At 34.9% G+C, this 13,947-nt stretch overlaps 1 protein-coding gene across 1 annotated transcript; it reads left to right on the plus strand.

The window, feature by feature from the left end:
* The first annotated feature begins 6,000 nt into the window (after positions 1 to 6,000).
* On the plus strand, positions 6,001 to 12,798 carry tbx6 (T-box transcription factor 6). Its single transcript, XM_028000322.1, has 7 exons — positions 6,001 to 7,156; positions 8,124 to 8,391; positions 9,100 to 9,243; positions 9,935 to 10,005; positions 10,087 to 10,145; positions 10,238 to 10,493; positions 11,669 to 12,798. Exons 1-7 carry the CDS (start codon positions 6,840 to 6,842, stop codon positions 12,387 to 12,389), a joined length of 1,836 nt encoding a protein of 611 aa, XP_027856123.1. The 5' UTR covers positions 6,001 to 6,839; the 3' UTR covers positions 12,390 to 12,798.
* Positions 12,799 to 13,947: the final 1,149 nt, after the last annotated feature.

A 13,947-nucleotide genomic window follows, 5' to 3' on the forward strand; every position in this document is an offset into this window, starting at 1 on the left:
TGGAAAGTACATTATTTTGATTCAAATAGCTTTTATGCATGCTAGAAAAAAAACATCATCTTGCAAGTAAGAGAAGATAAAGGATTTAATTTGTAATTTAGATGTATGGAGTAAGCAGTGGATCTATTTCTGGCTGACACACAGGGAGACATAATCCCAACAACTAGGGGCTTCAGCCTCCGTGCACTGCAAAAACACTAAATCTTACCAAGTAGTTTTGGCTAGTTTCTAATGCAAATAAATTGGGACACTAGAAAAAAGTCCAAACTAATTTAAAAGTAATTTTTCAGCAAGAAATATACACTTGTTCTAGGTCAATAATATTCATGAAAAAATTTTAGTTCCAGTGGCATCGTTACCTAGCAACCTCAGCCAAGCCCATCCTGTTGCCTAGCAACGCGGCTCTACTGGCAGATTATTTCACTTATAACAAGACATTTTTCCCATGTTATAAGTTTAAAAACCTGCCAGTGAAACTAAGAATTTTTAATCAATATTGAGGAATTACTGGCTTAAAACGAGCTCCTAGAAGAAAAAGTAAGATGTTGTGTTTTTGTAGTGTGTCTTTCATATAATTTAATCTGTATAAAGGAAGATATGAACTTTTGTCACTTTCAGACAAGAATCTCAATTTATATCCAGAATAGAAACGTCTGTAATATAACTAATATTCATAAAATTAAAGACAAGCTGTTAAATGCAAAGATCTAGACGTAAAAAATGCCTAATTTGTTCATTTTTAGGTTTGGCTCTTAGGTATAAAGTAAAGCTGAAAGCAATATAATTAGATTTTAGAGTAAAGAAGGTTACTGGGTCTGTCTTCACAAAGACGGAAAAAACCTCAGACTCAGCAGTCACTTAGTGCTCACCTTGAGGGAAAATTTATATTTTGCTTCCACATCATAAATATGCATCACTTATTTTAGATCTCACACTGCAAAAACACTGAATCTAGTATTTTGGTCAAGTTACTAGTGAAAATATGTGAAAATACACTTTAAATAAGACAAAGCTAACTCAGAAGTACTTTTCCAGCATGTTATAAGAGCTGGTTTTAATCCAATAATTCCTTTCTTCAATATTCTTCTCCATTTTTTTAAGCCTTATAACAAGACATTTTTTCCCATAAGTGAAGTGTAAATAATCTGCCAATTAAATTAGTATTTTTTTTTATCAATATTCAGAAATAATTTATTTTAAACAAAGTATCTTGCTGAAAAGTTACTTGCTAACTTTGTCTTATTCTAAGCATAATAGAATATTTGCACTAGAAAACTAGACCAAAAATACTTGGTAAGAGTTTGTGTTTTTACAGTGTGTGGGGGGTTAAAAGGGAATGCTTGGTTTGACAAATTTTCCCTAAAAGGAAGTAATTACATAGAGCACAGGACCAAAAGTAATCCCGGTCAGATTAAAAAGCTTGTTCAGTGGCAAAGTAGGGAATCAGAAATCTCATTTCTGCATGAAGGGTTCAATCAGCGCTCGACTCAGAGGATTTAGAGCCAAATAACGACAAACAGCGGATTGGGATGTGTCATAAATTCCTCAAAGAATGACCTTTAAACCCCTCAGAGCAAACAGAGGTGGACATCCAACCATTTAACACGTCCATGTTAAAGTGTTGGGCTCTTAATCCTGATGTTTCCAGCTGCCCCCAAACAAAACTAACAGTCCTCATCAGCGGCTTCACCTGTCCGCCCGTAAAAACATTAAGAACCATCGAACGCCTCGCCGCTCCCATCAAGGTGGAACGACCTCGACCTCAGCTTGACGTTCGCACCTCCGCTTCCCCTCGAGCCGCGCTCACTTTCATCCCTGACGACAAACACAAATGGTGAAGGAAAACAGCAACTAGAACAACACGTAGAGCCGGGTGGTGTAAACCGACTCCAGCTGTCGCTGTTTTATGTCGGCAGAGGAGGCTGGAAGCAGCCTGGTATGAGGCCTGTTAGTTTGCTTTCCCCTGCCAGCCAGGAAACAGCATTCTGTTTTAACGTGAACTCCTGGAAAATCTGCTGCAGATAGGGCTGGTAAATATTAGGAGAGGAGTAGGGACACTGAAAAGAGATAAAAACAACAAAAAAAAGATTAAAATAGGTTATTGGGTATGAAAAATGGAAGATTTTACTTTTACGCCATATTGAAAAAAATCTGACCTTTTTTCCTAAGAACTCTTAAATTTGATTTCAGAAGATTAAAAGGGAGATTAAAGTGAAACTTCTGAGAGAGAAAAAATTAGAACATTGAGAGAAAAGTACAAATTCTGAGAAAAAAGTTTCAAATTCTGAGAAAAAAGTCTGAATTTGAGAGAAAAAGTCTGAATTCCGATAGAGAAAATTACAAATTCTAAAAAAAAATCTGATATTATGAGAGAGAAAATTGCAAGGCTTAAGAAAAAAGTCAGAACTCATTCTGAGGAAAAAAATAAATAAAATTCTGAGACAAAAGTCAGAATTATGACAGAAAAAATTTAATTTTTTTTCCAGTGGCCCAAATCCTCTTCCTTACAATATGGCTTAGAAGTAAAATCAAAAATGTTTTTTAACATTACATAAAATATCTGATTTTAATAGGTTATTATTATTATTTTTTTTGCATGCTTCCTTTTTTTCTAAAGAAATTACAAGAATTTTAATTATTAAGAGGTAGTCATATTATTAGCAGGAAAATGACCATTTTACCAGGAAAAACCCTTAAAGATGCAAAAGAAAGTTGCTATAATGACAAAAAGTTTATCTACCTGTTAGCCTGAAACAGCTGTTGAAACATAATTATCGCCCCACACACAGTGACAGACAGAAAGCTGGTTTTGCAGCTAATCTGGATGAAAATCAGGATTAAGCTTTGAGATTTTGGTGAATTTTCTTCTTGAGTTCTAAAATTCTGAGATGAAATTAAAACAAAAAAACATTCAACATTAGTCTAAAAAATTACATTAGCAGCACTAGATGACAGTGAGCATAGACGCTGAACAGCGAGGACAGGTTTGACATAAAAAAACTAAATAATTCAGAAACTGGTAGTTGTAAGTACTGTCTTGATCTCCAAATCTAGGAGATGCACCTGAACTCAGACGCATATAAAAACCTGCAGACACTCATGTTTATCTAGCGACCAAACTGCAGCTGTGAGCCAAACTGCATCCAGAGCCTGACCCCCTGCAGGGAGTTTAACAGGGAGGAAGAAACGTGTCATCAAGCAGCTGCAGGGGGCGGGCCGCCATTACTGCAACCAGACTAACGTGCATGGAGAAATGCTTCACATAATCTGGATAATCTGTAACAAAACACAGGAGCTGCTTCATGTGCAACACAGAACTACAAAACAAACGGAAAAACTGTAAATTAGTCAGAAGTTGAAGATCCTCAAGTTCAAATATCTGCATAAACAGATTTCTTCTGTTTCATTTAAACCAATCTCACATTTTGTTTAATTAAAATCTACATTGCAAAAAGACAAAATCTTACTATTGCAAGTAACTGTTGAGTAAGATACAGAAGCTTATTTTAAGTCACTAATTCCTTAATATTGAAGGAAAAAGTACTAGTTCTATTGGCAGATTATTTCATTTATAACGTTGGAAAAATTTCTTATTAAATGTGGAATAATTTGCCAGTGGAATTAGTGTTTTTTTAAAATCAGTATTAAGGAATTACTGCCTTAAAATAAGCTCCTATATCTTGCTCAAAAGTTATTTATAAATTAGTTTTGACTTAATTCAAATGTACTAAGATATTTGCACTAGCAAAAAAAAGTATCTGTCCAAGAAATTACTCAAGTAAGAGTAAAAAAATATTTGGTAAAAACTACTAAAGTACGGAGTAAATGATAAAATTATCAATCATTTAATATTTAAAAATTACATCTTCAGACGGACCAAAATATAAAATTAAGAGAAAATTTTGATATTATTTGACGAAAATGACAATAATTTATATAAGTAACAAAAAGAAACAAAATCAGGCAAAAGAAGATTTTCATAATAAAATCCCTCAAGTAAAAGTAAAAAGTTCAGCACAGTAAAAGTAATTTTTTATAAAGTTTCTCAAGTAAATTTAAATTAGTAAACGTAACTACAGTAGTTATTACTGAATTCTGGATATTATGCACTAAAATTACAGTTCAAACCAAGTTCTGGCTGTTAGCAAGCAGAAATAATAAATAACTTTAATATAACGTCCTTCATGGCTGAAAGATCTGAAAAACAAAGTCAAAAGCAAAGTAGAAAAACAAAAACATTGGCATCAATCAGTCTGTGAAGAGAGAACGCAATCAATCAAAATTATTCCAAAAGCTTATTGATTATTCACCATGGAGGTCAAAAGAACTGCTCCAGTTAAGGTCAGAGGTCATGATATAACAATACAAATCAAATGATTTGGGGGCTACTTTGCTTCCTTCAACTGGGCAACTTGCTTTCATTAATTAAATCTTTAATTTTCCTCTGTTGCTTTGACTCTGCAGCTGGACTAAAGGAAGCCTCAACGTGGCCTAGTCAAAATTTGGACTGATATCCATTTTGGATATTGTAGATATTTGTGCTTCTGAATTCAAGCATTTCTCCAAAGGAAACTGGGCCAATCTTAAAATAACAGATACATTGTCCCAAAGTAAGTTTTCTAAAATCATTTTAAAACTGCTGACATCACCCTACTACACTGCAAAAACAGAAAATCTTACCAAGTTGTTAGTACACTTGAAATATCACAAAACTAACTTTTCAGCAAGTTATAGTAGATAAGCCTATAATTCCTTAATATTGATGAAAAAGTACAAATAAGTGAAATAAATAATAATATTTAATCAATATTCACAAATGATTTACAGAACACAAGCTCCCATATATTGCTGAAAAGTTACTTGTAAGTTAGTTTTGTCTTATTTCAAGTGTACTAAGATATTTGCACTAGGAACTAGACAAAAATACTTGGTAAGATTTTCTGTTTTTGCTGTGTAAATGAAGAGCACACCTACCACTTTTGTTTGACTAATAAACACTTAAGAAAACTCTGATTTTCCAGTCAAATCCATGACGACCATTAATGTTAATGTTTGCCGAGCAGAGGCAGAAGTAAAGTTTAGAGGACAGGGAGGAGAAATGGGGATCGAAGTGAAAATGGGACCATTTGGCCAAAGGTGTGAAGTCCGACACACCTATTTAACCGAACCGGCCGGGGCTGAGGGCTCTTACAGCGAAGACCGGCGACAGAAACGCAGACTGACGACGAGCAAGAAGCAAAATTAACAACTTTGAAACTGATTTTAGAGGAAAAAAGGAAAAGCCAGCTGAAGAAGTGAAGTTATTTGCTGTAAATGAGGAGGACAGGTGAGAAAAAGGGACAAGGAGAATGCTGAATGTGGAGATGTTCCCGGGTCTGACTGTGGGACCTCAACGGATGGGAGACTGCTTCTACAGAGGTGAGAGGGCCTGAACGCGTGTAAAAGCTGTTCACACTGCAAAAACACAAAATATTACCAAGAATTTATGTCTAGTTTTTAATGCAAATGTTTTATGTCACTTAAAATAAGGCAAAACTAACTTACAAGATATAAGAGCTTGTTTTAAGTAAATAATTCTTTAATATTGATAAATAGCTACTTGTTCTGCTCGCACATTATTTCATTTATAACAAAACATTTTTTTTCTACATTATAAGTTAAATAATCTTCCAATGGGACTAGAACTTTTTCAACAATATTAAGGAATTATTTACTTAAAATAAGATACTATATTTCACTAAAAAGTTACTTGTAAGTTAGTTACTTGCACTAGAGAATAGACAAAAAATATCTCCTAAGATTTTGCGTTTTTGCAGTGTAAAAATGGAAACCTGTACGACCTGAACGCTGCAAAAAACAAAATCTTACCTAGTATTTTTGGTTTGTTTTTAGTGGAAATATCTTAGTTCACTTGAAATGAGACAAAATTAACTCACAAGTAACTTTTTAGTAAGATATAGGAGCTTGTTGTAAGGCAGTAATACCTTATGAAAAGTAATTTTTTTCTCTCTTTATTGTTTATTTGCATCCTGACAAGTGTTAAATATAAAAAAATACTAAACACCAATATTTATAGAAATGTACGTCCCCAGATGGGCCTTAAACATGAAACGGTTTAAAAACAATAAGACAAAATAGCAAGATAAAATGTCCTGTGTAACATGAAGCCTAAAATTAAATCAACAAACAATGAAGGCAGTTTCTCTGGCAGATTATTTTACTTATAACATGGGAAAAAGTTATTGTTATAAGTGAAATAATCTGCCAGTGGGTTTCTAGGTAACGGCGCCAGTGGAACTTGAACTTTTTCATCAATATTAAGGAATTATTGACTTAAAACAAGAAAAAACTTAAAACTTACTGAAAAGCTTCTTGTAAGTTAGTTCTGTCTTATTTCAAGTGTACTAAGATATTTGTACAAGAAACTAGACAAAAATATGTGGTAATATTTTGTGTTTTTGCATATTCTCTGTTTTCTCACATCTCAGAGTGCAGTAATGTTTATCACACTTTAAATTAGAAAACTAACTTACAAGTAATTTTCCAGCAAGATATAGAACCTTGTTTAATGCAATAATTCCTTAATATTGATGAAAAACTTCTAGTTCTTAGTTTTTCATCAATTTTCACAAATTATTGACTTGCAACAAGCTCCTATTTGTTGCTTTAAAGTTACTTATAAGTTAGTTTGTCTTATTTCAGTTGTACTATAACCTGTACTAGAAACTAGAAGAAAAATACTTTGTAAGATATTGCAGCGTTAGCATCTCTTCAAAAGGGGAAAGATAAAAGAACATGACATTCATGCAAGTCAGGCAAGTTCTTCTAAATTCAGAAAAATGGCTACCATAAAACAGAACATATTATCATCCAGAGTAAAAATTCAAATGTTTAGAAGAACTGAGAAGCTGGTTGATGAGTCATTTATCTTGTATCCACTCACTAAAACTGACGAGTTTTGTTTTGCAGACAGAGAAGCCCCTGCACGTTTACCTCCATTTCCTCCTGTTTGCGACGTGGCGCCGAGGCTTCTGGGCGCCAGGGAGTCGTCCTACAAACGCCAAAAAGACGACGTGAAGATGGAGTTGGAGAACTCGTCGTTGTGGAAGCAGTTCAGCTCCGTGGGAACCGAGATGATCATCACCAAGAAGGGCAGGTCGGCCACCTCTGCACACAACTATAAGTTACAAGTTACACTAAAAACACTGTTTTAAAGGACTTTATTGTATTTTATGTTCTCAAACAAACTTCTGAGGCCTTCACAGGTCAGTAAATTATAACATCCAGACTCTGTAAGAGTAACAATGCAAAGAGCTGTTTGTGCTCTCAGACCAGCTAAATAAAACCTACCACTTTTTAGGAAATTTCTCATTTTTTTAAAAAGAATTTTGATTTAGATTTTTAGGTTTTGAAATAAAAAAAAAATGAAGGACGATCTATTACATGTCATTTGTGTAAATGACTTAAAAAAGCAGGTAGATAATATATAAGGCATATGTATATATATAAATATAAATATATATGTATATATATATACATACATTTCTACACATATATATATATATATATATATATATATATAACACGGCATGTTATATAACTGATACACTGCAAAAACAAAGTCTTTTCAGTCTGGTGCAACTAACTACTTTTTTGAATAACAATTGAGCAAGATACTTGTTACCTTAAAGACGTATAAATCTTACAAAATATTTTAAACATTTCAAATAAGACCAAACTAACTTAGAAGTAACTTTTCATCAGACGTAGGAGATTGTTTAAAGTCAATAATTCCTTAACATTGATTAAAAAGATTTACTAGTTATACTTGCAAATTATTTCATTTATGACAAGTAAGTTTTCCCATGTTATAAATAAAATAATCTCAGTGAAACTAGTAAATTTTTATCAATACTAAGGAATTAACTTTAAACTCATATTGTGCTGAAAAGTTGCTTCTAATTAATTTTGTCTTAAAGTCTACTAAAATATTTGCACTTCAAACTAGACCTTTTTTTCAGTTTCAAAATCCCAATAAAACAGAGTTTCATTTTCTGCCAGACAGGATCTGCCTGCAGCTCTAAAAGATGCCAAACATTTTTTTAAATTTCTCCGTTTTGCAGGCGGTTGTTCCCGGGCCTGAGACTAAAACTGTCCGGTTTGAATCCGTCTCTCCGCTACATCCTCCTGCTGGACGTCGTCCCGGCAGATAACTCCCGCTACCGCTTCCAAGGCGGCGGCTGGCAGGCCGTCAGCGGGGCAGAGGCCAGGCTGCCCGACCGGGTCTTCATCCACCCGGACTCGCCCGCCACCGGTGCCCACTGGCAGAGCCGCACCATCTCCTTTCATTACGCCAAGCTCACCAACAACACCCTGGATGCACAGGGACATGTGAGTGCATGCTGCGGTACGGGGTGCAACGTACGACAGCGTGTTAGGGCCGTCGTAGAAAGAAAAGAAAAAAGAGGAGTGATACATTCCTGCCAAGAAACACAGCAATTAAATTAATTAGATTAAGAAACTTTCCAGAAACAAAGGAGCTCAAAGTCAAAATTTTGCAAGATAAAATTCTAATTTTGAGATTAATGAGTTTTTTAAATAGTTTCAAAAGTCAAAAATGTTCATGTTTTGTTGGTAAGAGTCAAAAGTTTAATCTCAAAATTTTAGTTTTTTTCTAGTGAGTTCTTGACTTTCAGAATTAAGAAATTTCCTTATTTTTTTTTAGCTAATTTTTAACTTGAACAGCGCAGAGATTTACATTTTTCTAACAAATTCTGATTTTAATCTAAAAATCTCTGAGTTTTTCTCCAGCAAATTTTGGACTTTTTAAACTCAGAAAATTTCTTGTTTTTGCCAACAAATTTTTTTTTGGATTGATCTCAAATTTTGTTCTTTTTAAGCAAATTCTCGACGTTTCAAATGCAGAAATTGTCTTGTTTTTTCTACAGAATTTGAGATTAATCTCAAATTTTTTTTTGTTTTTTGGTGGAAATTTACTACATTTTTCTCTGTCTACAATGGCCCCAATACGTTGTCGTAGCAACATGCTTCAATAGATTTTGATGTTTTTAGTGAATCTTCTTTTGGTTTTGCTTCAAGATAATCCTGCACTCGCTGCATCGCTACCAGCCCAGAGTCCATGTGGTCGAAGCCAGAGACATGTTACGGTGGGGCGGAGGACAGCACTGCTTCGTTTTCCCCGAGACCCAGTTTATCACAGTCACAGCTTACCAGAACAACAAGGTACGGCTTTTTTTTATTAAACTTGCTATTAGAGTATATTACAAGGCTGCACTCCACACTTCTCAGATTTTTTATTGCAAAAAATTTGAAATCCTTCCATTATTTTCTTTGCTCATCACAGTAGTTGTGTTTTCATTACAAATGCACGCAAAACTTTGTCGCTACTGCTCTAATGTAGAAAGAACACAATTTCGGGATTTTGGCGTTTCCAACAAATAACAAACTCAATTAAAATCACAGGTGAGTTAATTTGTACACAAGATGAGTCATTAAAAAACATGTAGCGCCACAATCCTCCTACCACTTCCTGTCATTTTCTTCTTCTTGGTTTGCACCAGTGGCAACATCCAGTTGTTGATCATGTGACTCTTGTAATGCAAAAAAAAACTTTTTCCATTCAGTTTAGCAAAATAAACCAATTTTGATATGGCCAAAACAAATCACCTCATCTTAGCAGCCAAAACTTATCTAAAAACCTTTTTTACTTGGTGTGTTTCCACAAAGCAAATTTATTTTTGAAATGTCTAATTGTGTGATTATACTGTATTGTCAATGTAAAAGCAAATACTGATGCATTTTGTTGGCCAGTCACAGAAATCCCAGTGAAATCCATTAAAGTTTGTAATTTGCAAGGTACTTCAGAGTTTCTGTGGAAAGGAGTCAAAATAATAACTTTGTTGTTTGTTTTCAGATCACAGAGCTGAAGATCAATTCCAACCCTTTTGCTAAAGGTTTTCGAGAGGATGGCATGAACAGCAAAAAGTAAACGACCACTAAATTCCCTTAAAAATTAAAACGTGATTGTAAATTATCTAAACTTCACTTTTTTTCCTTCTTCTGCAGGCAAAGAGACGCAAGACAGAAACGCAAGATGGTCGCTCTAACGGAGACTCTGGATATTGGTGAGAGAGATGCCAGGAGATATCATTTTAATTCAGTTTTTGGTGTGGAATAAACATGGAGGATTGTATTTTTACTCCCGTTTTCCTTGAAGTGAACTGTGATCCCTGTGAAGCCGTTGAAGCTGCTGAACCCGCACCCTCCAGCTCGGACCTGCAGGCTCTGGCGCTCGCCTCTCTCCCTCCGCTGCCCGACTCTTCCTGCGGGTTCAGACCCGAGGAAGCGTCCTATCCCGTCCAAGAGCCTGCACTGGACCTCACCCAGACCTTCATGACCTCCCAGATGTCAGATATCAGCGTCACGATGCAGGAAACGCAGGAAAACGTAGCGGCACACAATATGATTGAAAAGTGAGTAAATATGCTGATTATCTTTGGAACAATATTTGTAGAATCATGCAGATTTGTTAAAAATAAGAAGCCTTTTTTATAGTGATTGTAAAACATCCTTCAAGAAAACCAATGTCACTACTGGTTTCCTTAAGAAAGTAGAGAATTTCTGATTTTGGAGGATTTTAAAAACCTTTACTCAGTCCTGATCTAAGTAAATGTTACACTGCGACTTTTATTTAGTCGCGTTTCCTAATTATTGAACGGTTCAGTTTGTGCACATTTGTCCAAATTCACTCTCACTTGTCTCAATACAATCTAATCTAAATGTTTCATTCAAATCCAATGATATATTTGAATATCCACAGACATGGATGCAATCATTGAATTTAAAGGGGTTCTTTTATCCAAAATTCACAATTTGCATGTTTTTATATTTCCGTTTGGGTTTCTACTGCTTCTAAGAACGGCTGAAGTGCTTAAAGAAAAAACAAAACAATAAGCTGTTTCATTTTTGGTGTCTGGTAAATGAATCGTTTCAAAACCCTTCAGAATGTTGAGTCACATTTTTCAGGTATTACGTCGTTACCTAGCAACCCCAGCAAAGTTCAGCCCGTTACCAAGCAACCCAACAAAAAGCAGCGGAGACCCAAATGGAAGAATAAAATCACACAACAGGCCCCGTTTACAATTTAAAAATTAAGAGAAGAACGAGAAAAGAAGCAAAGATTTTCTTATCCTGGAACTTCTGCTTTAATAACTTTGATGAAATTGATAGGGAAAGATACGATGGCGTATTAGGGCCATTGTAGACAAAAAAAAGGAGTACATTTTCACCACCAAAAAAAAAAATTAATCTGAAATTTTCTAGAAAAAAGAGGAACATTTCTGAGTCGATTTGCTAGACAAAACCCAAACTTTTGTAGAAAAAAAACTTGGAAATTGCTGAGATTCAAAAATCAAATTTGCTAGAAAATATTTCAAATTTTGAGATTAATCTCAGAAATATTATAGAAAAAACATAGCTATGTCTGAATTTTAAAAGGCGAAAGTTCTGTTGAAACTCAGAAAAATTCTAGTTTTTCTTAGAAATTTTCTGTTTTTTGGCGAAAATTTACTCCATTTTTGTATGGCCCTGAAACGCCGTCATAGAAAGATGTAAACAGTGCATAAATTGTTTATTTTCTCCTTCACAGCTCAGAAGTTATGGCTGAAGCGAACTTTGACCCTAGCTTCTCTGCTGCTCCATCCCATCCTCACCCATCCTTCCCTCCGGTGGATTACCCTTCCAGCTCCTTCAGTTTCCCCACACCTCCACCTTCAGACGCCTCTTCCTCCCCCGCTAATAGCGCCTTCATCCCGGAAACAATCAGCCCCCACACTCCAGCTGATTTCACCTGTCCGTCAAACCCACAAACATCTCCTCCCTCTCAGGTGCGGCAGGGGGAACCGGATGCTAATGCAAGTAATGGACGTTTAGCTCACACTTCGGCGGCTTTTACTTATCCAAATATCCTCCCTATGAATGCAGAACCTGAATATTCTTTAGCTACTTTACCTGCCAATGGTTCCTGCAGCACTTTTGCGTTGCCGTCGCTTCCCCAGCAAATTCAAACTCTGTCATTTCCAAACGTAACTCCGAGCGCTGCTTTGAATTTCCCCAACTTGACCCACCAAGCTCAGTTCGCGACTGCCCCCTATCGCCCGGAGGTGGTACTGCACCGACAGGCTTTTATTCCTCAGCCGACCTCCACGCCTGCGCCAGCTCTGTACCCTGCCTTCCCATCATACCCTCTCCACCTGCATCAGGACCCCCACTCCGCTCTCTCTGCACCCTTCAGGCATCTTTACAGACAGCACCAGCAGAGCCACCCTCGCTCCCAGGGGTCCTACATCAGCACAAGAGCAGTGTTTTAGAATAGTGTTTGGTTTCAAGGCGCTTTCAGGGAATTTAGTAATTTATAGACTAGAAGCAGTCGTGAACTATGTATGAGAGCCAAACTGTTCAGCTGATTGATATTGGTGATAATAATGATGATTTGCATATACTTAGAAGTACAGCTTGGTATGATGGTGTATTAGAGCCATTGTAGACAGAAAAAAGGAATACATTTCAGACATTTTCCAGAAAAAACAAGAACATTTCTGAGTTTGAAAAGTCAAACATTTGCAAGAAATAATTCAGAAATTTTTAGGTTAACTTCAGAAATTCTTTTTAGGAAAAAACTAGTAAATCTCTGAGTTTCAAAAGTAAAAAAGATCCAGACTTTTTCTATAAAATATCTATTATTATATATATTTTCTCTCTTTTTTTTACTCTTTAGACTCGGAAATATCCTTGTTTTTTTTTAGCAATTGTCTAAGGTAAATCTCAAATTTTATATTTTTTTGGTAGAAATGTACTCTTTCTTTGTTATCTATATACAATGGCCCTAATATGCCATCATAACTTGGCAACATGGCTTAAAAATAAAATCTCAGACTTATTTCATACAAGATCCGATTTTAACTGATTATTTTCTTCTTGCTTCCTTTTCTAAAAAAAACAAACAAAATACAAACAGAAAATATTTTCAAAAAGTGGATTTTATTTCAATTTTCCTCTTTTGTGATTTGTACAATGGAGATTTAGAGCAAGGCTGCATGAATTGTGTTTAATTACGACATATAGTTATAATATTAGGAGAGATGCATTTTTACTAGTAGAACATATTAAAATCAAGAAAACAAAAAGTCATTTTAAAGAGAAAATGACTTGAGTTAACAAGATCTTATGAAACTAAATCAGACCATGCTTACATCAGAAAATATTTTATTTATTATGGCTTCTTGAATTTCAAGTAAATGTTTGTAGCAAATATGCATTCCCATAAACAGTAAAGGCATCATTTTAGAAGGTATGTTTAAACACTGATTTTACTGAGAACAAAGTTTTTAAATGTATTTTAGTGTTGCTGAAGTCAGATTTAGATGAATTTCTCTATGTAATAAACATCTTTTCAGTGATGAAAGATTTTCAAGCAATTTTTTGGCAAAATGAGACAATCTGAACAGGTTATTCTGACCAAAACTCAATTTAAATTTAATTCTGATTTTAAAACATTTTAACTCCATATAAAATATGTTGCCCCTGCTATCTGTTTCTTTTATCTTTGCTCAACAAGTTATTTCTATTTTTTAAGTTCTTAAACTTAAACTTCATATGTTGTATTTTTCTTCCTTGTTTTAAAATAAATATTTTATTTAAATTGTTTTGTTTTTATTGTCTTTTCTGATTACTTAAACTGTGCATAAGTAATTTGGTGCTATTTTTCTGTAAGTCTAAATTTACTGTGCAAGAAAAAAAAGTATATTTTGGGGTCAAAATGTTAATAATAACACAAAACCTGGAAGCCGGGTGGGAAAACTTCACATCGAAGCCACCTGGCTGCAGTTTAATGCGTCTCGGTGAACAACGACCAGTCCTGCAGCTCCC

This window comes from Xiphophorus couchianus, chromosome 2 (genome assembly GCF_001444195.1).
Source record: "Xiphophorus couchianus chromosome 2, X_couchianus-1.0, whole genome shotgun sequence".
Classification (NCBI taxonomy): domain Eukaryota; kingdom Metazoa; phylum Chordata; class Actinopteri; order Cyprinodontiformes; family Poeciliidae; genus Xiphophorus; species Xiphophorus couchianus.

Bases quoted from the DNA above. Each gene is read 5' to 3' on its own strand.
- tbx6 (XM_028000322.1), top strand. From the start codon at position 6,840: ATGGCTACCATAAAACAGAACATATTATCATCCAGAGTAAAAATTCAA. The intron at 10,006-10,086 runs GTAAACGACCAC...CTTCTTCTGCAG, and splicing joins GATGGCATGAACAGCAAAAA to GCAAAGAGACGCAAGACAGA. The intron at 10,146-10,237 runs GTGAGAGAGATG...TTTTCCTTGAAG, and splicing joins AACGGAGACTCTGGATATTG to TGAACTGTGATCCCTGTGAA.